This window comes from Aquarana catesbeiana, linkage group LG02 (genome assembly GCF_042186555.1).
Source record: "Aquarana catesbeiana isolate 2022-GZ linkage group LG02, ASM4218655v1, whole genome shotgun sequence".
Taxonomy (NCBI): Eukaryota; Metazoa; Chordata; class Amphibia; order Anura; family Ranidae; genus Aquarana; species Aquarana catesbeiana.
In genome coordinates this window covers 647,564,848-647,591,622 of record NC_133325.1, presented here as the reverse complement: position 1 = coordinate 647,591,622, position 26,775 = coordinate 647,564,848, and the positions used below count along the sequence as shown (strand labels likewise).

Below are 26,775 nucleotides of genomic sequence, written 5' to 3'. Positions count from 1 at the left end.
GGAGGTGACAAGGGAGCTAGAGAGCAGGAGGTCTTGGGAGGACCAAAGAGAGCAGCTTGGTTGGTATTTTGGGACTAGGTTAGTGATGTAGCTGGGGGCAGAGTTAAGGATGGCTTTGTAAATTATTGTTAGTACTTTGAATTTTATTCGTTGGGTGAGTGGAAGCCAGTTGAGGGATTGGCAGAGAGGGGTGGAGGACACTAAATAGTTGGTAAGGTGGATGAGTCTTGCAGCGACATTCATTATGGCCTCAAGGGGGGATAGTCTATGTAAAGGTAATCCAATGAGGAGGGAGTTGCAGTAGTCGAGGCGAGAGATAACCAAGGAGTGAATTAGAAGCTTGGTGGTGTCATTAGTTAAAAAGGGGCGTATTTTGGAAATGTTGCACAGGCTAAGGCGGCATGATTTGGACAGGGATTGTATGTGGGCCTGAAAGGACAGTTCAGAGTGTAAGGTTACCCCTAGCACCCTGGCATGTGGGGACTGACTGATAGATGTGCCATTGATCTTGATAGAGAAGTCAGGGGAAGGGGCACGTGGGGGAGGAAATATTAAGAGCTCAGTTTTAGATAGATTCAGTTTGAGGAAGTGGTTTGACATCCAGGCTGATATGTCTGTTAGTAAATCAGTGATGCGTGAGGAGATTGATGGGGTGAGCTGAGGGGCAGAGAGATAGATTTGGGTGTCATCAGCATATAAATGGTAGTGGAAGCCATGGGAGGCTATCAGCTGACCCAGGGAGGACGTGTAGATCGAGAATAGTAGAGGTCCAAAGACAGAACCTTTAGGGACCCGAACAGTAAGAGGAGTTGGAGAGGAGGAAGTTGACTTGTAAGTGACACTGAAGGTGCGATGAGATATGTAAGATTCGAACCAACGGAGAGTGCAGCCATGGAGACCAAGAAAATTGAGTTTTTTGAGGAGGAGGGGATGGGTCAACCATATCAAAGGCAGCGGAAAGGTCCAAAAGTAAGAGTACAGAATAATGACCGTTGGTTTTGGCTGTTAGTAAGTCGTTTGAGTTTTAGGAGGGCAGTTCCGGTGGAGTGCTGTGGGCGAAATCCAGACTAAAGGGGAACAAGAAGGTTATTCTCAATGAGGTGGTCACTCAGTCGATTGTAGACTAAACGTTAAAGGAGTTTGGAGGCAAAAGGGAGTAAAGAGATGGGTATTAGGTTGTTAAGATTGGTGGGGTCTAGTGAGGCCTTTTTTGGTATTGGAGTGACTAACGCATGTTTTAGAGGGTTGGGGAAGATGCCAGTAGAGAGTGAGAGGTTGAAGATATGAGTTAAAGAGTGTAGGATAGAGTCAGATGGTGATCGAAGTATTTGAGAAGGAACAGGGTCCAGGGGGCAGGAGGTTAAGTGGGCATTAGAAAAAAGTTTAGTGACTTCCTCTATAGTAGCTGGGTTAAAAGAGGAAAGGATTGACTGTGCAGGAGGACAAGGAGTGTAAAATGAGGGAGATATAGAGTGGAGATCGAGACGAATTGTCTCAATCTTCTTTTTAAAGTGATTAGCAATCTCCTGGGCAAGAAAGTAGGGTAACCAGGCAGAGAAGTCGTCAAGGAAGCTTGATACCAGTCCAGGGGGCCGATAGATTACAGCAATTCTGAATGAACCTGGAGAAAATAGACAAATACAGTGAGCTTCAAATGAGGAGAGGGACAGAGAGGGGGTGGATGAGGAACCTGAAAAGTGCTTTGAGGGGATAGGAGGATTCCAACACCACCTCCTTTCCATCCACTAGGCCTGGGAGAGTGAGTCCACAGGAGGCCACCATAGGAGAGAGCAGCAGGAGAAGGAAGGTCAGATTCTTGATTCCAGGTCTCAGTGATTGCAAGTAGGTTCAGGGAGTTTGTGATAAATAGGTCATGGACGGTGGTGAGTTTGTTACAAACAAAGCAAGCATTCCAAAGGGCACAGGAGAAGGGGAGGCTGGTTCTAGGCTGAAGAGGAATAGAAATGAGATTGTGTGGATTGCGGCTGCTATCAGAGGATGGAGGGTGCTGGGTATGTTGGCCGAAGGTAAATGATGGTAGTCAAGGATTTCGGGAAATATCTCCAGAAGTTAGGAGAAGCGGAAGGGTGAGAGAGGTGATATGGGAGTGTGATTTATGTGGGGAAACATGTCCCAGTGTCCTTCAAGTTTTATTGGTATATGGGTTCAGAATTAGCAGGAGCTGGTATGTGCAGTAAGAAGGTGAAGAAAGGAGTGAGGGTGATAAATATAAGCTGTGGGGTGGAGAAGATGGATGAAGGAGAGAGAATTTAAGGAGAGGGGATGCAACTGTGAGAAGGGAAAGTAGGGAGTGCATGATACAGTGTGGTGAGATTGAGAGGAAGCCTGGATAAGAGATGAAAAAGTTTGATGGAGGATCAGGTCACCTGTAGTCTTTTTAGTGTTCTGCAGAAGTCTGTTGTGTTTTTTCCCTTTCGCTGAAGTGCTGAGCCGAAGTGTAATACTTAATCCAATATGAATACTTTATCCAAGATGATAGTTGCCAATGCAATCCCTGCCTGTGCAAACCCCTGGCTGTGCATCCCCTAGAGAAGGCCAAAATTTATACTGAGTTCGGTGGGGTTATTATTGCCAATTAATCAGCCATGATTGCCTAGGAGGAACACATGGCTGACAGAACGAACTTCTCACAGACTACAATATACAGCAAGAGAGCCGGGGATCATGGCTATAAAGATAAAACCAGCTCATAATTTAGAGATGGACAATAAGAAAACAAAAACAAACATCACAGTGATATGAACAGAGGTAAAGAATTTGAAGGCAGCATAGATTACAATTTAAGCATGTTTAAAACAATGAAGCAGTTGCAGTTAAAGGTGGAATTGGAAGGCAGCTCATGGATATAAAAACCAAAATATAGACACTTTCTGGACAAAACAAAGCATATCTTACAAAGTAACCTAGAATTTAGAATGCAAGTATATTTATCGTAATTTTCTACCCATCTTGACATTACATTGTACAGCCCTACTATGCACCAATTTAAAGCTAAATGCAGAATATGATAGAAAGCAGAACATATAGTAAGCCTGACATGATGTGCAATGGTTCATTTCACAGTCCTCTGCAGACTACTTTTCCTGATTAAAATCATATTTGTTATTTTTCTACCCAAGCTAACAATAATAATTAGAGTAAACAACCTATGGCACTAAAATGTGTGTCAGTAACTATACTAACTATACCTATAAAGTTACATGAAAAATAAAGAGGGCCTAAAATGCAGCCTCAGACACTTTCAAAGGGCTGCACAATAGCAGCATGTTTTTTGACTGGAGGCACACTCAATGCATTAGGCAGTCGTTTCAAATAAAATGGTCAGTAATGCACCTCAACACCCATCAATTCAGCCCTACTGTGTTTGTTTTTGCACGCTGAAGTGGGGGGAAAATAAGCCCCATTGTTAGAGATCGTGGCAGTAATGGTAACTCCCAATATTGGTAACAAAGGTGAAAGTAATATCTCCCAGCATTGATGTGGATGCAATAATAATCCCCAGCACTGGGGATCTGACAGCATCAACTTAATTTTAGTGCTGGGTGCAGGAAATTGGAGAACGTACCAGCAACCAGCATCCTACTGCCAACTCTGGTTAAAGCAATGGGTACAGGAATGCATAGAGCATTCCAGCATCTGGCATCCTGCTGCCACTCTGCACTGGTGCCCAACAAGCAGCAGACCCTGCCCAGAATGTAGTGGGATGCACATAGAGTCCGTGGGCCGCAAGTGGACTACATATTGGGTACCAGGGCTTTAAAGTGTGCTTAAACCCAAGAACACAAAAGTAATGTATTGTGCATTGTAGTGCTTAGATGTGGAGGGTTCGGATTTTTTTTTTTACCTTGTAATCATGCTAGTAACACAATTCCTGTCCTAGGGTGACAATCCTTACTCACTCACTGTACTGTACTGATGGGGGGAGCAGTTTTGTCACCCTGGGACAGGCCTACAAAACACCTTGCCATAATATGGAAAGGCCTACAAAACACCTAGCCATAACATGGGGGGGGGGGGGGGGGCATTCCATAGTCAACACAGAGAGAATAGGAAATAATGTTTACCAACAAGAGTGCAGCACAGACAGAGAGCATAGGAAGTTATCAAACAAAATCAACTGATATATTTTTGCATGTATTAAGCAGATACATGTAAATGCATTGGATGGTATACTTAGCAGAATAAAAGGCTGGATATTGGTCGTCTAACCAGAAGTTAATAATAATAATAACAGAAGTTCATTGTTAGGGTTTAGATATCCTTAATCTCTTTGCGCCGAGCGCACGCAAATATGCGGCCTCTCGGCGGTCAGGCCTTGGCACCGAGCAGCCACATATTTGCGTGTAACAGCACCGATAGAGCTGTACCAAGAGCGCACGCCCTGCGTGCTCCCGGCACAGTTAACGCCAGCTAACGGAAAGCTCCAATTCGCTGCTTGTGATTCACGGTGGTCACATGATCATAAGCCCCGCCCCCCCATTCTAAACCCTTATAAAGGCCGGCATGCACTGGCTCTAAGGGGTTAGACTACCGATATCCAGCATAGTATCACTGAAATATGGAAAACTAAAGCCTACTCATGATTAAAATTACCTGGCTTTAGTTTTTGTTTTACTGCTTCCAGTGTGTATTTTTTTTTTTTCAATACAATAAAAAAGGGTTATCATTCTGTCAGGTTGTTAATAGTATTTGTGTCTTCCCACTCAAGTGGCAACTGCTCCACTTATCTCCTGTCTCCTGTCCTGCTGTCCTGGACATGGTATTAGTTCAAAATGTTAAGAGAAAACATTCCTAATGGAGTAGTGCTTTGAGTTTCTTACAGTCAGCATTTCAAATCACTTACTATGCTAAATGTTGTACTGCCTACTTGCAAATAATATTCCTTACTTACTAAAAATTATAATTGCCTAAGGCCAGATTCACACCAATGTGCTGCAGTCTGGGTAAAGTGAGATTTATGCACATTTTACACACAGTTTTAGGTGCAATCCTATAGCCTTTTATTTTCAGGAAAGTGCATCAAAGTCTTGCATGCTGCATCTTTGATGTGCTTTCAGAAAACACACGGTCTAATAGAAGTCAATAGGATAACACCTAAAACTGCATATAAAAACACAGATACAAATCGCACTGCACCCACACCACAAGACACCAGTGTGATCCCTGCCCAAGAGCTGGTACTACCTGACCCATGATGGTCCTAGATAACACGTTGAAACACTGATTGACTGGATGAAAGCAGAGGCCCTTTCAAAAAGTTTTGTTATGGTCCATGTGTACTACGAGAATGTCAGGTAATTTCTTCCTTTTACTCTTCCTGGTGAACAAAAATATCTGCTAATAAACACAATCATAATCATAATCATAACAAGCAAATACAACTGTTAGCTGACAGCTACCCTTCTTTCATAGCCAGTTTTTGCAAGATATGTCCTTGTGCTTCCAGGACACAAAGGCTATAAATAATGCAATAAGAACTGTGCAAACATGAATGAAGGAACAAGGGTCTTGTAAAGATAAGAAAGGCTTGTGTCTATCACAATCACTAGAAAATAGACAAGATGAACAGGCTATGTCCCTGACATTCAATATTATCTATTTTGCTGTCATTTTGTTCTTCTTGTCGTTGTCTAGTCAGGGTCATTCGTTTTCATGCTAAGACAGATTTAGACTAATGTTGCAATTTTTAACACTGGGTGAGCAAGTCCTTCAAAAATAAACAATAAACCCACCAGCTCAGCAGAGGAAATAACCTGAAAACAAAAACAAACAAGCAATATCTCCTTGCTAAAGTAGGTCTGCTACCAATAATTCTTCATCTAGCCTGAAAGATCTCAAAGTAGCCTGTCACTTAGCATTTCAAAAGAAATACAAAACTGTCTTGAGAAAAGGAGTTAAAATTTGAAGCTCTTTTTTATGAGACTAGTCTAGACTACCGTATTTAACCATAAACAAATACGCTAACCGAAATGAAGAGGGTGATGCTATATATTGATATATAATCTATATCTATATATAGATATAGATAGATATCTATCTATATCTATATATATATATATATATATATATTTTTGTGTGTAATTTTAGCTACCATATTTAATTTCCATTTCTTCTATCTTTTGGAAGTAATACTGGAATCATTAAGCCAGTTCACATTTCTATGTATAGCCTGAATAAGCTATCTGTATAGACTATAAAACTGTTAATGCTTAGAACAGTAAGGATCATGACACACTTATTAGAAAGGACAGAGAAAACACCTGTTCCCATGATGTCATTCCCAGATTGGATGAGTGAAGAGTCATTCCCTTGTTGTTGGTAATTCTGCAGAAACTACCTAGCCAGCGAGGGACCGATGCCTTACTCATCCAGCCAACGAGAGAGTGACGCCATGGAGAAAAGCTGAAGAGAAAAACAAATGAAGACATAGTCAAGGGAGTAGGTAATCCATACTGTATATGTCTGTTTTGCACTTAAACATTACTTAGAATGCATGCACTTAACACGAAAAAATATCTCAGCTAAGTGATTCAAGTAGTGACGACACATCTAACAGGAGGAACCAGTGAGTGCATAGGGGTACTAGGAAAACAACACTTCTGGAACTGTTGGATATTGCATATACAGTGGAACCTTGGATTACGAGCATAATCCGTTCCAGGAGAATGCTTGTAATCCAAAGCACTCGCATATCAAAGCGAGTTTCCCCATAGAAGTCAATGGAAACAAAGATAATTGCATGCAATACTGCATGTGGCCATGTACCGCATGAGGTGGGGGGCGCCGAAGAGACTTGGAAATACTCAGAGACTGCTTGGCTGCACTCAGAAACCCTCAGAAAGGCTCGGAAACTGAGTATTTCCGAGTGTTTCTGAGTTTTTCCGAACAGTTCCGAGTTTCACCGACGCCCCCACACCTCTGGCCAAATGCGGAACTGCACACCATAGAGGCTTGAATCCTGCTCATTTCGTGAGACAACACTCGCAAAACTGAGTCAGGATTTTAAAAAATAATTGCTTGTATTGCGAAACGCTTGTTAACCGCGTTACTCACAATCCAAGGGCCCACTATATTTCATCTATTTTATCATAGCAGTGATCAGCAGCATGGGCAGTCGATGAGTATTAAATCTGGGTGTACACCAGTAGAATTTCAAACAAAAATTCTTAGATAAAATTTGTTCGAAAATTCTCAGAACATTAGAATGTCGTTCCAAAGTAGTTCAACATTTTGTTTGCGTTTAACATTCGATCTTGAAAGGAATGGACTTTACCAAATGAAAACCACATACACTGCTAGAAATTCATACATTTGGGAAAAAATTACCACCCTGCTCCTTTGAGTTTTCTCTTCACTGCGGTTGAAAATGAATGCCACTTTAAAACCACTAATGATTAGCAAAATTAACATTCTTTGGTCTCACCATATTTAGGAATACAGGCATTACTTTACTGCTGTAAATGCAGACCATTTTTTTCAATGTGCCTGTACAGTGCATATACAGTAGGTCATTAAAAAAAAATACAGAAATCTGATTTGTCAGTCAGTATTTGCGTGCAAATACATGAATATGCATGTACAATGCACACCTCAACTAAATATTGCATTTTGGGAGGCAACATATATTTTACACACGTATTTACAAAATAAAATGCCTGAAATTTCAGCCAGGACTTACTGATGTTTAATCAGTACTGTGTGCAAGTAACCTTAGAACATTTATACAATGGAAAAATATTGATTGAAATTCTACTAGTGTACACCCAGCTTTAGTCTCCTTTGCAGGAAGCCCTTTATTTTATACATTTATTTTAGCAAAAGTCACTTCATGTACATGTCTTGGTAACATCTAAGCTGCTTTTTTTCTTCAATACAAGCCAGCATAAATGCAAAGAGACTCAAATCATCTTGCGGAAGCAACTTCTTCAGCAATTGAAAGGCAAAACAAAGTAAATCAAACATGGGTCACAGTGGGGTTGATTTACTAAAACTGGAAAGTGCAAAATGTGGTGCAGCTCTGCACAGAAATCAGCTTCCAGGATTTTTTTTTTTTGTTGAAGCTTAATTGAACAAGCTGAGGTTAGAAGCAGATTGGCTACCATGTACAGCTGCACCAGATTTTGCACTCCAGTTTTAGTAAATCAACCCCACTGTCTTGGAATAGCCTGAAAACATACTGCATTTGACTCACCTCTGAGTCTGAAGCCCATCTATAAAAGCCCTAAAACTGTGACTACAAGCTGCTGTTAGAGCAATGAATTTCCAGGTGGACTTAACCTCTTCCCGTCGAGCGTACGCAGATGTGCGTACTCGGCTTTCCGGGGTTATACCGGGATGATGCCCGCAGCTGCAGGTACCGTTGTTTAGAGCCGGCGATCTGCTATCCAAGTATAGCAACCGATGCGGCTAAAAGCCGCTTGGCTGTTATACCGGAGCAGTGCTAGGGGACACCCCCCCCTCCCGCCTCCTCCCACCGCTCTTACCGGGCCTCCCGGTCAATCAGCTGCCTCCGGCGGCTGGGGGCGGGCTGGAACGAAGCTGTGGGCGGCTTCGTTCCAGCCTTCTAATTGTAAACGCGGAAGCGACGTCATGACGTCACTTCCCGTTTACTCGGCTGCCAATGGCGTTGATTTTCAAAAAATACAAAGTATTCAGAATCGCCGTTTTCGGCGATCTGAATACTTTGAACTGCAAAGGAGGGATCGGGGGTCTTTTAGACCCCCGATCCCTCCATAAAGAGTACCTGTCACCACCTATTACTGTCACAAGGGATGTTTACTTTCCTTGAGACAGCAATAAAAGTCAAAATTTTTTTAACACAATTTATAAATATATAATTAAATAAAATAAATAATAATAAAATTTTTTTTTTTTTAAAGCACCCCGTCCCCGCGAACTCGCGCAGCAATAAAAACGCATAGGGAAGTCATGCCCACATATGTAAACGGTGTTCTAATCACACATGTGAGGTATCACCGCGATCGTCGGAGCAAGAGCAATAATTCTAGCACTAGACCTCCTCTGTAATGCTAACCTGGTAACCGTAAAAAAATTTAAAGCGTCGCCTATGGAAATTAGGTACCGTAGTTTGTCGCCATTCCACGAGTGCGTGCAATTATAAAGCGCAACATGTTTGGTATCTATTTACTTGGCGTAACATCATCTTTCACATTATATAAAACAATTGGGGTAACTTTACTGTTTGGATTTTTTAAAATTCATGAAAGTGTCCCTTTTCCCAAAAATTTGCGTTTAAAACACCACTGCACAAATACCGTGTGATATAAAATATTGCAACAATCTCCATTTTATTCTCTAGATTCTCTGCTAAAAAAAATATATGTTTGGGTGTTCCAAGTAATTTTCTAGCAAAAAATACGGATTTTAACTTGTAAACACCAAATTTCAAAAATAGGCTTAGTCATGAAAGGGTTAATCGTGACAGTTGTAAATATGTAATGCTAATGCACTATTACACAGTTATTAAGCCTCCATCCTTTTGTGTGTATATTTAAATAACCTATGTATTTAACAGTTCTGCTTGAATTGTTTAATGTCTTGAAAACACTGCATTCTTGAATTGGATTGCCGGGAGTATAATTTATGTTATATGAAAACTCTTGCTATTGTTAAGTGAATAACAATTTTTTGGTTATAATAGCATTTGAAAGTTGGTGGGACATATTAAACAGCAAATAAACATGCCTTTGAAGTTGCTGTATTGAAAGCAGAAAAAATGGGCATCACAGTTTGTTGCGTATGGGGCTCTGTAGCCACAGACCAGTCACTGTGCCCATGCTGACTTATGTCAACAGCCAAAAGTGCATACAATGTGCGTGTAACTTAGCATCAAAACTGGACCACAGAGTAATAAAAGAAAGTGGCCTGGTTTAATAAATCCCAGCAACTAATGATATATGTGGACAGAAGCATAAACTGCGGGTAAACAGCTCATATATAGCAGCAGGTCATCAATCCAAAATCAATCAGTAGAAAACAGACAAAAAAGTAGGGTGTTCAAGGATGACCAGTTTGGATAAAATAATGGCTAGTCATCTTTGAACATCCTACTTTCTTTGACTCTTTTCTTCTAGTGTGATAAATCATATTTTCTTTTACATCAAGTGAATGGCCGGGTGCATGTGTGTTCTTTACCTGGGCAAGAGACGGCACCAGGGTGCATTAGGGGAAGAAGGCAAGCTGGTAAAGGCTTGTGATACTTTGGCCAATGTTCTGCTGGTCATTCTTGGGCCCTGCCATTAATGTGGATGATACTTTGACATATTCCACCTACCTAAACATTGTTGCTGACCAATGTGATGGAAATTTTGAAATCCATATTCATATCAAGGAGCTCCAAGGGAACCATTGCAAGGACTCTAATTAAATTGCCATGCCCCATTGGATGTATGTATATGTAGGGATGCGTGTGTGTGTGTGTATATATATATATATATATATATATATATATATATATATATATATATATATATATATATATATATATATATATATATATATATAAAATATATATATGTGTGTATGTAGGTAGATGGTTTTAATATCATGATATAATAAGGGCCCAGCTCACCTTTTAGAAATGCTGTTTCTCCTGTCTTGTGGGAACCAGGGAATGTCCCCAGGTGTTAATGGAATCAAAGAGTCTACCTCACCAGGGGGCCGTTGACGTGTAAATGTCCGAACTGCTTGACTTGGGGGTCAAAGGGAATTGTTCATTAATTCCTAGACTTAAGTGCACTGGAATTTTTAAACCTCAGCTTGAACATTTGGGAAGCTTCAGAGGTAGCCAATCAGGATTTGAGGCAACTGTGAACCAATGAACAGTAGGCTTCAGAGGTAGCCAATAAGAATTTGAAGCAACTCTGGACCAATGAATATGTTGCATCTGTTGATTGGTGGAGAATGTATATAAAATAGGGAGAGAGCTAAATGTTCTCTCTGTTCAACTCCAGACCATTGAGACGACAGGATGTCTGTGTTAAGTATTCCCTTATCTCTCTACTTTTTCCTTAACCTTTTCTGTCCTAGGACTTGTCTTAAAATATTGATAGCCTGTGTATGCCCATTGTAACCATGTCTGAGTTCGGCCTAAATTATCTTTGCAGCCTAAGCAACACTGTACCTGTAACATCACCTGAGATATTTGATAAGTTCTAATTATTCTAACGTTTCTTTTCTGTATAAATAAATGTAATTGTTTATCTTTTCGCCCTGTTATCGTTTGTTTTTATTCTTATATAGACAAAGGTTTAGTCACTTATTTTTTGTATCGTTAATCATTTAAGTGAGGTATAAACATTGCCAAAACACCAAGTACACCCCTTAATGGAAATGGTATTCTTGGATAACAGTGGCCTCTTTCAGCAGGATAATGCGCTAAGTCACACTGCAAAAATGGTTCAAGAATGGTTTGAGGAACACAAGTGCAAGTTGTAGACCTCCTCATCTGGGGGCTGTGCTGGATAAACAAGTTCAATCCTTGGAGGCACCACCTCTTAACTTACAGAAGGATCTGCTACTGATGGCTTAGTGTCAGATACCATAGCATACTTTCAGAGGTCTAGTTACATAAATGCCTTGCTGGGTCAAAAGGGGGACCTACTCAATATTAGGTGGGTGGTCATTAGCCAGCAACACTCATGCAGCTCCAGACCATGACACTCCCACCACCATGCTTGACTGTAGGCAAGGCACACTTGTCTTTGTACTCCTCACCTGGTTGCCGCCACACACGCTTGGCACCAACTGAACCAAATAAGTTTATCTTGGTCTCATCAAACCACAGGACATGGTTCCAGTAATCCATGTCCCTAGTCTGCTTGTCTTCAAACTGTTTGCAGGCTTTTTTGTGCATCATCTTTAGAAGAGGCTTCCTTCTGTGACAACAGCCATATAGACCAATTTGATGCAGTGTGCAGCGTATGGTCTGAGCACTGACTGGCTGACCCCCCACCCCTTCAACCTCTTTAGCAATACTGGCAGCATTCCTACGTCTATTTCCTAACGACAACCTCTGGATGTGACACTGAGCATGTGAACTAAACTTCTTTGGTCGACCATGGCGATGCCTGAATGGAACCTGTCCTGTTAAACCGCTGTATGGTCTTGGACACCATGCTGCAGCTCAGTTTCAGGGTCTTGGCAATCCTCCTATAACCTAAGCCATCTTTATGTATAGCAACAATTCTTTTTTTCAGATCCTCAGAGAGTTCTTTGCCATGAGGTGCCATGTTGAACTTCCAGTGAGAGTGTATAACACCAAATTTAACACACCTGAGACCTCGTAACACTAACGAGTCACATGACACCAGGGAGAGAAAATGGCTGATTGGGCCCAATTTGGACATTTTCACTTAGGGGTGTACTCAGTTTTGTTGCCAGAGGTTTAGACATTAATGGCTGTGTGTTGAGTAATTTTGAGGGGACAGCAAATTTACACTGTTATACAAGCTGTACATTCACTACTTTACATTGTAGCAATGTGTAATTTCTTCAGTGTTGTCACATGAAAAGATATAATAAAATATTTACAAAAATGTGAGGGGTGTACTCACTTTTGTGAAACACTGTATACTGTACATTTGGTATAATAAAGACTTTTGTCCATAAAAATTATAGGTGGCACAATATATATATTTTGGGGCCCATTTATACCAAAGTGCGGATATCAGCTCTGTGCTGGACACCACTCTTCTCCCGTATTTTACTAATTTATAAAACCTTTCATATATCATGTGTCCAGGCTCTCATGCTCCTGGCATTTTTTCATTCATTTATATGCATTTCCGGATGTATTCCAGATGCTTTTGTTGTTTTTTCTTCCTACTGTACTATGTACCAGTGCATTCCAGCGTGTTTTTTTTTAAAGCGTTTTACCACATTCCAGTACAGTCCAGTGCAGGAAAAATGCGGCATGGTCTACTTTTTTTTTCTGGAACATCCTGGAACCGACCGCACTGGTGTGAACTATGCCATTGCCAACCATATAACCTACTTTCCATGCGTTTTTGATGCAGAAAAAAAACGCACTGGACTGCATGTGGTGTGAACTGGCCCTTAGTGTGAGGAGAAGTATATTGAGTGCATGAAAGTGGGAAACAATTTCTCACATAACCTTCAAGCAAAGTGCTTCCAGATACATGTTAAGCAGATGTTGGGCTGCTGCTGTATGTTGGTCACTGGCAATCTGATAAACTTCATAGTTAATGATTGTTTTCAGGGAAACTTTTGTAGTGAAATAGATGCAGGGATTATATAAATTGTCTCTAGCCAAATGTGTTTAATCCTATGTAATATGTCAACACATTCTGTAAAAACCATTTGTTAGCTGTGTAACATTATTGCAGCTGAAAGGAGACACATGGTGGGGACCAAAGCATACCTTTTACAATATTAGTTTATAGTAGTTCCAAGTTAAAGGAAATGCAGTGTGCAGAATTACACTTCTTAGCTTTTTTAAAAGGTCAGTCTGTGAAAAGTGACACAATTTTAGGTGGAGTCTGGTGGGTTGAGAGACTAAAGCCTGGTACACACTAAGCTCAGGAGGAGTCGCTGTACTAAAGAGGAGCTCCAGGCTGGAAAAAAAAAAATTAAACGTCAACAACTACAAAAACTGTAGCTGCTGACTTTTAATATAAGCACACTTACCTGTCCAGGAATCCCGCGATGTCAGCACCCTAAGCTGATTAGTCAATCGGCTTTGGGTGCCAGTGTTCTATCAAACAGCAGCTACCCATCAGAAAATGCAACCTTAGTGATGTTCCGTTGTGGTCATCTTGGTACACCCGCACGCGTCCGCAGTAAGCCCACAGTCTGAAGTCGCCAAGCAGACATCTTTTTACACCCACCGGAGTCTTGCATTTCACACTTATTTTTACCAGTAAACTGAGCTTATATAGTTAAATACAGTATTTAGAAATCCGTCAAACTATTTTGATGTTGAATTTTAAAAGCAGCGGTGTTCTGTCAGATTAGCAAACCTGTGAGATCAGCAGGCTTGCCGATACTTTTAACCACTTCCCAACCGGCACACGCCGATGTACGTCGGCAGAATGGCACGGCTGGGCAAATGGGCGTACAGGTAAGTCCCACTGAATTTCCTGCCATGCCATTTCGTGCACACTGGCCGGGAGCTCCGTGAGTCGGGTCGCGGGTCCTGTGGACTCGATTGCCACAGGGATACCCGTGATTGCCTCATGGAGAGGACGAACGGGGAGATGCTGATGTAAACAGAATCTCCCCGTTCTGCCTAGTGACAGTGTTACTGATCTCTGCTCCCTGTCATCGGGAGCAGAGATCAGTGACGTGTCACAGCTAGCCCATCCCCCCTACAGTTAGAAAACACTCCCTAGTACTGACTTAACCCCTCCCCACCCCCTAGTGGTTAACCCCTTCACCGCCATTTACACAGGAATCAATGCATTTTTATAGCACTGATTGCTGTATAAATGACAGTGGTCCCAAAAATGTATCAAAAATGTCCAATGTGTCCGCCATAATGTCGCAGTCACAATAAAAAAAAAAATTAATAAAAATGCCATAAAACTATCCCCTATTTTGTAAACGCTATAACTTTTGCGCAAACCAATCAATAAACGCTTATTGAGATTTTTTTTACTAAAAATATGTAGAAGAATACGTATCGGCCTAAACTGAGGAAAAAAAATGTTTTTTTTTAATTTTTTTTGGGGATATTTATTATAGCAAAAAGTAAAAAATAATGTTTTTTTCAAAATTGTCGCTATTTTTTTGTTTATAGCGCAAAAAACAAAAACCGCAGAGGTGATCAAATACCACCAAAAGAAAGCTCTATTTGTGGGAAAAAAAGGACGTCAATTTTGTTTGGGAGCCACGTCACACAACCGCGCAATTGTCATTTAAAGCGACGCAGTGCCGAATCGCAAAAAACGCACGGGTCAGAAAGGGGGTAAATTCTTCCCAGGCTGAAGTTATTAAAATTCAACATCAAAACAGTCACACGGACTTCCAAATACTGTATTTGACTATATAAGCTCAGTTCACTGGTAAAACTAAGTGTGAAATGCAAGACTTCAGTGGGTGTAAAAAGATGTCCGCTTGCCGCCTTCTGACTGTAGGCTTACTGCGGACAAGAGCGAGTGGGGAATAGGGAATAAAATGGCAGTCATTGCAACTTTTTATGTCGCACAGTATTTGCACAATTTTTCAAATGTATTAATTTCCGGAAAAAATACTGTTTCATGAATTAAAAAATAACAAAACAGTAAAGTTAGCCCAATTTTTTTGTATAATGTGGAAGATGAAGTTACGCCGAGTAAATAGATACCCAACATGTCACGTTTTTAAATTGCGCACATTCATGGAATGGCGCCAAACTTCTGTACTTAAAAATCTCCATAGGCAATGCTGTAATTTTTTTTTACAGGTTACCAGTTTAGAGTTACAGAGGTCGTCTAGTGCTAGAAGTATTGCTCTTGCTCTAACGCACGTGGCGATACCTCCCATGTGTGGTTTGAACGGCGTTTACATATGTGGGTGGGACTTACGTGTGCGTTCGTTTCTGTGTGCGAGCTACCGGGGACAGGGGCGCTTTAATTTTTTTTTTTTTTTTTTTATTGCTTATTTTATGTGATTTTTTTTTTATTTTTACACTTTTATTCTTATTACAAAGAATGTAAACATCCCTTGTAATAGGACTGGTGTGTAACAGGTGCTCTTTATGGAGAGATGCTGGGTCAATAAGACCCCCACATCTCTCTTCCAGGCTGGAAAGCATGAAATAAATAAAAAAAAAAAATTAATGAGCCCATGCTTTCCAGCTGCGATCGCGGCTTTGTTTACAAGCGTGGCCCGGACGTGACGTCATAACGTTGCGCCCGGGCCTCCAACGGTCATAGAGTTGACTGGGGACCATCTGGTGACTGGAAATCTCTATGATCGACATCCGGCGTCGGACGATTCTTTCTCCGGGTCCCCGATGGCACAGGAGAGCCTGGAGAAGCACCAGAGGGTGGCGGGAGGGGAGGATATCCCCTCCCATCGCCTGTAAGAACGATCTAGCGGCTGAACAGCCGCTATGATCGTTTTACGGTGCACAGAACCGCCAGCTGAAAAAGAGGATATCTGAATGATGCCTGTAACTGCAGGCATTATTCAGATATTCCCCCTGAAAGTCAAGGGCATCATATGACGTCCTTGGGCTGGAAGTGGCTTTTAAAGTAATTTTCTACTACTGTAGCGAAGAGGAGTGTTGGTAGAGTGGTAAGAGCTCAGTGGCTAAGCTGGACAAGTGATGAGAACGTAGGGACAAAATTGGGTTTTTGAACACCTGGCAGCATTTTTTTTTTCTTAAGTCTATCTACTTTGCTAGTCCCCCTCTCCCCCCACTGCTGCTGAAGTGAAGGCGGAGAAAGACCGGCGACACAGGAAGTGCTGGCAGGAGTTTTGTAAATGCACTCCCTAACACCAACATCCATGCTCTCACAACCCTGGTAAGCTTCCATACTCTCAGCTGCCCCACCAACTCACTCATCTCACCCACTACTAACACCCCCCTCACCACTGGGTCTGCCCCCATCCCCACCAGGACTGCTCCAGTGGTAAACCCACAAACTGTTACCACCGCACCAGCCAGCACCTGCTCCCCCTACTGCAGCTGCCACGATCCCCAACCTTGGCTGTTCTGGATCAGGCACACTTTTGCTAGTACACTTTAAAATGAATGACAGTATGCTTATAATTCTGTTTCTCAATTCAGTTCATTTACTTTGGTACTGTGTGTATACCTCATTGTCCTGGGTCAGCAGATTTACAATGATTTATTATACATACAATAGCTAACTAGGTAATTGATTGATATTTCACATGTAAAACATATTCCTACATACAGAATACATATAAATTTAGGACATGATGATGAACATCTTTAATGCAATGTCAAATATCTGACACCACTTTAGTTATAGATAACACATTAGCACTAACTGTGTGGAAAATGTTTCATTAAATGGCACAAGATGTGTGGAATAATCCCAAATATAGATGCAAGTGATTTTTAACATATTCTAAAAAAAGACTTCACATCCCATTATTTATAGTAGGATGTGTGGACCGGCTCTATTTTAAATAAATTATATGTGCCACTTTCTGTGGAAAATGTGTAGGATGTTTCCTGAAAGTATCTCTGGAGTATATTCACAGCTTTTTTCAGAGACATTCATGCCTGTAAATTAGCATTTAGTATAAGAGATGAACCAATACACAGAACATGTTAGAAGACCTGGCTCTACAGCATTAAACTGTATGTAAACCAACAATAAATTCTCTTAAGCTGGCCATACATTATAAAATGTTTTTATTCAATTTCCTTTAGAATTGCCTTCAATTATGTAGTGCAAGGGCCTGCCTGATTGCATGCAAATTGAAAGTGTTTAGGTTTGAACTCATATTATATGGTTTTGGTAAATCTAAAGGAACATTGCATAAGTATCCAGCCAGCCTTATTTATCTCCCTTTTGATCTGTTAAAAATACCATGGAAAGCATTTTGTTATATCGGCTTGACAAGCGGAAAAAAAAAAAACTGTTCATCCAGCTAGGAATCACAGATAACATTTAACTGGCAGAGAGCACAGGAAGTTATCAGCAAGCATTTTTCCTTGCTATCCCCTTGGACTGCAAAATACCTACTCCTGGTATGGAGAAGAGAGGGAAGTATTATGCAGTATAGTCCAAACACAGTGTTATGTAGTCTTGACACTCCCTGTCCTAAGGGGACTATGCTGCTCAGTACGGTTGTCACCCTAGGACAAGAAGTGTGTTAAAGCGGAGTTCCACCCTAAAAAAAAGTTTTCCTTTAAATGACTCCTTTCAACCTATAAACAAACATTTGGAGGAAAAAAAAAAATGTTATACTTACCCTAAACGCCTTGTTGTAATGCAGTCCTCCTAATCTGCCACTTCCTGGACTGCGGAGCTCCTCGAGACTTCCTCCCTTGCCTATGCTCCTGGCAAATGATGACACATCATTTCCCATTGAGCAGTAATGTGCTCTAAAATCGCGTTATTTCCTGACGTTGTCATAACAACGGGGCAGTACCTTTCTCTGTCGCTGACCGTTGTTATGGCAACGTTACAAACAATTGGCGCTACGGCCGCGGTTGAATCGCGCATGCACAAGATTGAGAGGTGCATGCTGGTTACCCAGCATGCACATCTCCACACATACTCCAGGAAGAGAACGCGATTGGGCTTCACATTGCCCACATTAATAATGGAAATGGCCACAAACAGAGGATTCCTATATTACAGTGAGGATTATATATCTTTGAAGAATCTGTTAAGAACATTGTATACTCTCATTTTAATTACATTGAAAATAATACTAGGATAAAAAAATAAATAAAAAATGTTATCGCCGCAACTCTGCTTTAATGGCGGAATTACCAGGTGGAAAAAAAATAAAATTAATGTAGGCACTGCAGGTAAGCTGCAATACTATTTTCTGTTTTTGGAAAAACTTCCATAACTAAAAGGATAACATGAAAAGTACTGATACAGTAGTATAACTATAATAAAATATCACTTCATCCAATCATAGAATGCTTTGCATTCATTTAAAAAATGCAGAGCGGGCAACTTCCTGTGTTCAGAGTGCATCAGCTCGGTGGGGGACCCAGAAGCAGTGTCTACTTCAGTGATTTCCAGCTTCCAGGGGCATCGGCCAGGTATGTTATATTCATAGTTACATTGATCCAAGGTGGACCAATGCAACTATGCATAAAATATCCATAACTGGAATTCTTTTTTTAAATGTTCCCCCTTATCCTCTTGTGTTGCAGCACCAACCTTATTACTTGCCATTAATGTGTGTCCCTGCTCATGAATGAGCTGTTTTGCGATCACTGGAGTAGATGTGTCAACCTCAAAGATTTCCAGCTTCTGGGGGCATCGGCCAGGTATGATATACACTGTACAGTTACATTGGTCCACCAATAACCTATTGCTAACCGCGCACTGTAGCTTTACTGCTACAGTGCGAGCCGGCTGCGCAGAATCACATATATATGTGCTTTTCTGGGTAGGGGGTATGCCCGCTGGCCCAGCTGTGCTGTGATTCGTCACAGCACATGCTGATCACCGGGTCCGGCCGAAGATTGACCGCCGGTACACGAAGATTGCCGCTTGTGGGGTGTGTTTATGTAATATAGAAAAAGCTGCCCTAAAATTAACTAAAGATTTCTTTAGTAGATTTGTTTGCCCATCGATAAAAATTCCTCCCCCAGCACTGCCCATCATTGAAATATCCGCCCCCTTCATGTAAATATCCATCCCTCACCTACATGAATGTGCCTTGGCAACGTGAGACAACAGCTGATCTTTAACTCAGCTGTTCTGTGGCTCCGTTCTGCGCATGTGCAGTTCCGGCCGGGCATTTTTCGATAGGGGGCACTTCTCGATAGAACACCGGCTGCAGAAGTCCAATTATCATCAGTGTGTTCTCCCGTGTGTGCTGAGTACTGATCATAGGATGACTTCCCCTCCTTCTCACACTGTTTCTTATCTTTGTTTTTCCTTACACTCCACACCACTCAGCTGTTTCTATAGAGCTATTTGTGCCAGAGTCCTGTGTCAGCCATCCATGATTTGTTTGACCTGTTCCTTGTTATCTTTGAAGGAATTAGCTGGTCAGGCTAGGAGCTTCACAGACTTGTGAACCATTTACTGTCCTCCTGTGTCTGAGCAATTGACTGTTCGTATAATTTTTTTTTTTTTACAATTTGTTATATTTTGTAAACTCCTGTTTACACATGCAGTGTGATCAATGTTTTTCCCCACTGGTCACTGCTAGGACACACTTGTACAATGTCCGCAGTCTCTGACCATCTCCTCTATCATGTCCGCAGTCTCTGACCATCTCATGCAGTACGTCTGCAGTCTGATCACCTTCTGTAGTATGTCTGCAGTAAAGGAGGGTTACAGGCACGGTAAATGGTGAGGGAAGGTGTGCCTAGACATGGATAGTGAGGGATGGGGGGCCCAGGCACGGTGGGTGGTGAGGGAGGAGGGCTGCAGGTGTAGTGGGTAGTAAGGCAAGGGAGGCTGCAGGCACAGTAGATGAGGAAAGGGGTCCCAGGTGCAGTGTGTGGTGATGGAAGAAGTGCCTAGACACACGTGGTGGTTAAGAAAGGGGCTTCATAATCCAGGGCCCACCAAAGCACCAGCACCAGGCCCATGATGCTCTTAATCCAGCCCGAACTACCAGGGTAGCAACTTGTAACCGGGCCCTGGTGTTCCACCACTGTGGCCACTTCCGCCACTAATTTATTTTTTATAATGGCACACAGTGAAATAATAAAAAAGTGACATTATAAAAAAAAAAAAACACTGACAGATTGTCACACAGTACACACTGGGATCTATGTTCAAGGAGTGTATTGGGCTGTTATGTAATGACACTGCACAAAGCCATTCAGTTTGTTTGCTTTTGTGTTTTGGGGGGGGGGCGCAAGTAGCTGATCTTGCCTAGGGTGCAAAATAGTCTAGCACCAGCCCTGCCAATAAATATACATTTATTGGGATTTTATTTTACCAAAGACATGTAGCAGAATACATTTTGGCCAAAATTTATTAAGAGATATGATTTTTAGGGAGGGGGGGGGCAGATATGTTTTAAAGCAGAAAGTAAACAAATATTGTTTTTTTCTTTTTTAATTGTTGGCTTTTTTTTGTTTATATAAAAATAATGAAAAATATAATTAAAAAAAACAGAGATGATGAAATACCACCAAATAAAGCTCTATTTTTGCAAAAAAAAAATATCTATAATATTTTGTTTTGGGTACAGTGATGCATCACTGCGCAATTGTCCATTAGTAGCGCAGTGCCGAATAGCGAAAAATGGCCTGGTCATGAAGGAGGTAAAATTTTCCGAAGCAGGAGTGGCTAAAGAAATTATTTGTGAATTAATAAGGAGGGAGGGGTCTTTAAAGTGATTGTAAAGTCTCGTTTTTTTTTTCTATAAAAATGACAAACATGACATACTTGCATCCTCTGTGCACAGAGCAGTCCAGATCCTCCTCTTCTTGGGTCTCTCCTCTGTGCTTCTGGCAGCTCCCTCCTGTTGAGTGCTCCTACAGCAATCAGCTTGCTATAGGGGCACCCAAGCCGAGCTGCAGCTCCATGTGTCCATTCAGACACGGAGCTGCTGTTCGGCCCCATCCCCTCTGATTGGCTAACTGACTTTGATTGACAGCAACGGGAGCCAATGGTGCTGCTGCTGTGTCTCAGCCAATAAGGAGGGAGAGACAGCTGAGACACTCCTGGACATCGCTGGACAGAGATGGGGCTCCGGTAAGTATTAGGGGGGGCCAAAGGGGCTGCTGCACACAGAAGGCTTTTTATCTTAATGCATAGAATGCATTAAGATAAAAAAACCTTCCGACTTTACAACCCCTATAAATCTGACATTATTTGTTCCAAAAATGTGTTCCCTTTTAACCTAACTTAAAAAATATATTGTATGTTACACATTTTACTTTTCTACAATTTTGTACACAGTTTCATCTACACAGGCATGTTCTGCTATCTTAAAGTATGCCTTTTCTAATGCTTAGTGTAGAAAGGATACAGTTCCATGTAGGAGGGAACACACACTATTTCCTTAGAAAATTCCACAGGGCAATAAAGCATTCTCAGTTGTTCTTCAAAAAGTGTTAGAGCCTCAGTCAGGTTTACACAGTTTCCCTGTGGGAGGAAGCAGACAAGAAAACAATGGTAAATGTAATGCTTTTTATACTGTAAATGATAGCTTTCTACAGCACACTAAGAAAATTTAATTTATGGCAAAAGTGGTCTGTGAATCATGGCAGGAGACTTACTAAACTGCAGTTTTTTTCCACAATGAAAGGTGGGAAAAATGCATAATTAACCCAAAATGGAGTGGAGATTTCCATACTGTCAGTAATTGAGATTTTAAAATCTCTGCAGCCTGAAAAGGTTCACACAATAACATACTGCGCTACAGCGCAATTAATAAAGTGTATGTAAGCACTAGCAGTTAATTCCTTTTATTTGCTCCCCTTTGGCATGTTAAATATACTATTGAGCTTTGTTATACATATTCTCTATGGAGCGGTGGATGTCAGCGGACTGTGACCGATCTGGTCTAAAACAGACGTTCCCCATCTGTCCAGTTAATCAGATGACAGTCCGATGGAAACGGACAAGCATAAAGCAAGGACGCTATAAAACACCTAGTAAATATGCTTTGAAGAGTGGGGGTGTTCTGTAGTCCTCAACAGTTCCAATCCAAAGGCAACAATGGGGCTCCCCTGTAGTTACAGTACAGTGAGTGAAGTGTGCCACTGGCAGTATCACTAGATGAAAATGAAGAAAAATAAAGCCTGAAAAAAGACCACCAAATGTAAAGACTGGTAAACTGCAATATAGTATAGTTTTGTTGGGTTTGGGGTTTTTAAATATCATCATTACTGTGTTTTGTTGCATACAAGACAATAAAAGAACCAAAAAAGTCAAAACACAGTTCAACAACAACAAAGTTTGATATGATATTTCTGGAGTACATAGCCCACATAAAAGTGAAAGAAAGTACATAATATGCTATCTGTTACAAGAAGTGTCATCGGTTTAAGGAAGGGAAGCATACAATGTATCCTTAGGAATGTCTTGGCATATGCAACTAGAAGGAGGTCCTCGAGCAGACCTAGTAGGCACATTATGACTCATCAATCCAAAGCATCTGCTGCCATTCTTCTGCACCCCAGTTCTTAGGTTTTCATACATAGGACATGGAAACAAGGCTAAGCGACTCAACTGTGCACAAAAAACTAGCAACTGGGGTGCAGAAAAATTTGAAATATTTGGCAGTAGCAAAAGGCAGTTTGTTCCTGAAGGGAACGGTCAAATGAAGAGAGCGGTCCAGTTGTGAGTTTCTGCAGGCAACAGTGAAACATGGAGGAGGTTTGAAGCTGCATTTCTGGAGTTGGAGGTTTGGTAAGGATCAATGATGTCCTCAATGCTAAGAAATACAGGTAGATACTTAGCCTTCATGTCACATCATCAGGGAGGGATGCGATTGGCCCCAAATTGATTCTGCAGCAGGGCAATAACCCCAAATATACAGCCAATGTCATTAGAAACTAGCCACAGCGTAAAGAACAAGGAGTCCTGGAAGTGATGGTTTGATCCCCACAGAGCCCTGATCTCAACATCATCAAGAGTGTCTGGGATTACATGAAGAGATAAAAGGATCTGAGGCAGGCTAGATCCATAGTAGATCTCTGATAAGTTCTCCATGATGTTTGGAACAACCTAACAACCTACTTGCCAAGTTCCTTAAAAAACTGTGTACCTAGAACAAATGCTGTTTTGAAGGCAAAGGGTAGCCACACTCAATATTGATTTGATTTGGATTTCTCTTCTGTTCATTTACTTTCCATTTTGTTAATTGATAAAAAAAAATAAAAATAAACTAATAACACTTCTATTTCTGAAAGAATTCTTAATTTACAGCATTTTTTAACACCTGCCTAAGACTTCTGCACAATACTGTATATCCCAGTTTTCAATTGAATTATAATTAACCATGTATGATTCTACTAATAACACTTTGTCACATCTTGTCCCAGTGACACAACAGGAAATGAATGAGATCTCCTTCACAGAAAAGCAAACATAAACCCTTCCCTATTCTATGCAAAACTGTTTTTTTTTTCTTGCTGGAGATTCATTCACTCTGTATACACATTTGGGTTGCATATATTAAAGTGGTTGTAAAGACACAAGGTTTTTTACCTTCATGCATTTTATGCACGAAGGTAAAAAACCTGCCTGCAGCATACCCTCCAAATACTTACCTGAGCCCCCCTCTCGATCCAGCAATGTCCACGAGAGCCTTGCCTCCACAGGGACTCGCATTCCTGATTGGCTTCTGACAGCAACGGGAGCCATTGGCTGACAATCACAAAAAAAACAAAAATCAGGAGACCGAGGGGGCGGGGCCGAACCGTGGCTCCGTGTGTGAATGTAAAAACAGAGCGGCGGCTCGGGTGTGCGTCTGCTTGGGTGCCCCCAAAGCAAGCTGGAGCCAGCAGCACCAGCGTGGGACCTGAGAAGAAGAGGATCCATGAAGCTCTGTACAAAACCATTGCACAAAGCAGGCAAGTATAAAATGTTTGGTATTTAAAAAAAAAGGCTTTAATACCGCTTTAACCACTTGCCAACCAGCCGCCGTCATTATATTGCGGCAGGTCGACACAATCCCGCAAACCGTCGTAGCTGTACTTCGGTCCCTTTAAGAGGGATAGCAGGTGCACGCGCGCCCGCTGCACAGCAGGGGTGCCGATGCTCGTGACTGGAGCACCCCGGCCACGAGAGGCAGAAGAGGCACACACATCCCAGTTCTGTGAGGAGAGATAGACTGTGAGTTCCAACGAGCTGGGAACCATGATCTCTCACCTCCCACAGTTAGAACACACACATAGGGAACACAGTTAACCCCTTTATCGCTCCCTAGTGTTAACCCCATCCCTGCCAGTGACATTTACATAGTAATCAGTGCATTCTTATAGCACTGACCGCTGTATAAATGCCAATGGTCTCAAAAATGTGTCCCATATGTCCGCCATAATGTCACAGTCCCGATAAAAATCGCAGATCGCCGCCATTACTATTAAAAAAAATAATAAATAAAAATGCCATAAATCTATCCCCTATATTGTAGACGCTATAACTTTTGCTTATACCAATCAATATACGCTTTTTGCGATTTTTATTACCAAAAATATGTAGAATACATATTGGCCTAAACTGAGGAAAAAATTTGCTTTTTTTAAAAAAAATTGGGGCTATTACAGCAAAAAAATACAAATAGTGTTTTTTTGTTTGGGTACAGCGTTCCATGACCGCACAATTGTCAGTTAAAGCGGCACAGTACCGTATTGCAAAAAATGGCCTGGTCATTGAGCAGCCAATTCTTTCGGGGCTGAAGTGGTTAAGGAGCCATGATTTTTCTTATTTCTCAAAAGCCTTAATAATATCAAATTCGGCTGGCAGTATGTAAGCACTACAGATCTGCTAATTTACCTTTCATATTAACCCTAAATTCACTAAAATAGGATATAGCCTTTTTGCAGTACATGAAGAAACTTTCATTTATTACAACAGCTGTCTTGTAGTTTACAGATGTCACCTGAACAGATGTTACCCAAGCCTCTAAAGTACATCTCATCCAACACTATGCTAACTCACACTTTCCCTGAATGCACTTATTTTTTTTCTAATATTGTTTTAAAAACTGCACATGTTATTAATCATATCCTCCAGTTAATGATTTGCTAATTGTTGGTATTTATTTTTCTGCTGACATAAAGCTGGAAAAAACGCTTCTCTGTGGAATTTTGCTGTGACAGAAAGTTACAAAGTTTTGCTGACTCCCTGCCAAGACAGCTGTAATAAATTAGTTTGCTAAGGAAGATGATATGATAGCAAAAACCAAATTCTCAGTGATCTGAAAGTTAAGTTCGGTATTCAGTAGGAATCATCCAAAATCTGTCAGCGCCAATCAGCTTGACAAACATTGATTACAAATATTGGAGCCAGGCGGAAGACTGTCACTAAGTGCCGATTCACACAGGGGCAACATGACTTCAGCGCGACTTTGCAAGGTGACTTCAACACGACTTTGGGCAACTTACAACACGACTTCAAGTCGCCCCCAGGACAGGCGACTTTGCCTGTGGCCAATCAGAGCTAATGATCTCTTGTGACATACAGTACTTGTCCACGAGAATGTGTTTCCAGCGCGCTCCTATCGCGCTGGTTCTCAGCGACAGGGTACTGTGCATCTGGCGCTCGCTGCAATAGGAAAAACACATTTTCCTATTGCAGCGAGCGCGAGGGAATTCCCCTCCAGGCTCTTAGGTCTAGTATGGATGTTAAGGGGAACCCCTTACGCCGAAAGAACGGCGTAGGGGTCTCCCCAAAATCCATACCAGACCCTTATCCGAGCACGCAGACCGGCCAGTCAGGAAAGGGGGTGGGGCCGAGCAAGCGCCCCCCCCTCCTGAACCATACCAGGACGCATGCCCTCAACATGGGGGGGTGGGTGCTTTGGGGAAGGGGGGCGCCCTGCGGCCCCCCCACCCCAAAGCACCTTGTCCCCATGTTGATGAGGACAAGGGCCTCTTCCTGACAACCCGGGCCGTTGGTTGTCGGGGTCTGTTGGCGGGGGGCTTATCGGAATCCGGGAGCCCCCTTTAATAAGGGGGCCCCTGGATCCCGGCCCCCCACCCTATGTGAATGAGTAGGGGTACATCAAACCCCTACCAATTCACCTAGGGAAAAAAAAGTGTCAATAAAAAATACTACACAGGTTTTTAAAGTAATTTATTAGGCAGCTCCGGGGGTCTTCTTCCGACTTCGGGGGTCTCTTGCGACTTTGGGGGTCTCTCCGGCCTCTTCTCCTGGTGTCCGGTTCTTCTCCCGCTCTCCGGTTCTTCTGCCGGGCTCCTCCGCTATCTTCTGCTCTTTTGCCGCTCTCTTGCTAGTGGTGACCCGGTCTTCTCCATGGTCTTCCTCCCTCTTCTTTTCTTCCGATATTGACACGACGCTCTCTCCCACTGTAATGCTGTGTACGCGGTGCGCACTGACTTGTATATCATGCCCCGGGACTGTGACTTCATAAGGAGACGGGGTCACCGGGTAATAAGTCAATGCGCACCACTAGCAAGAGAGC

General features: G+C 41.9%; 1 protein-coding gene across 1 annotated transcript in view; it reads right to left on the bottom strand.

Annotated features, from left to right (window-relative positions):
• The window catches only part of SMS (spermine synthase), a 333,972-nt gene that overhangs the window by 7,768 nt on the left and 299,429 nt on the right, over nt 1–26,775 (bottom strand). The window contains exon 10 of the mRNA XM_073616503.1: nt 21,649–21,764. Within this exon, the coding sequence (XP_073472604.1) occupies nt 21,649–21,764 (116 nt within the window). The remainder of the gene's footprint in view (nt 1–21,648; nt 21,765–26,775) is intronic.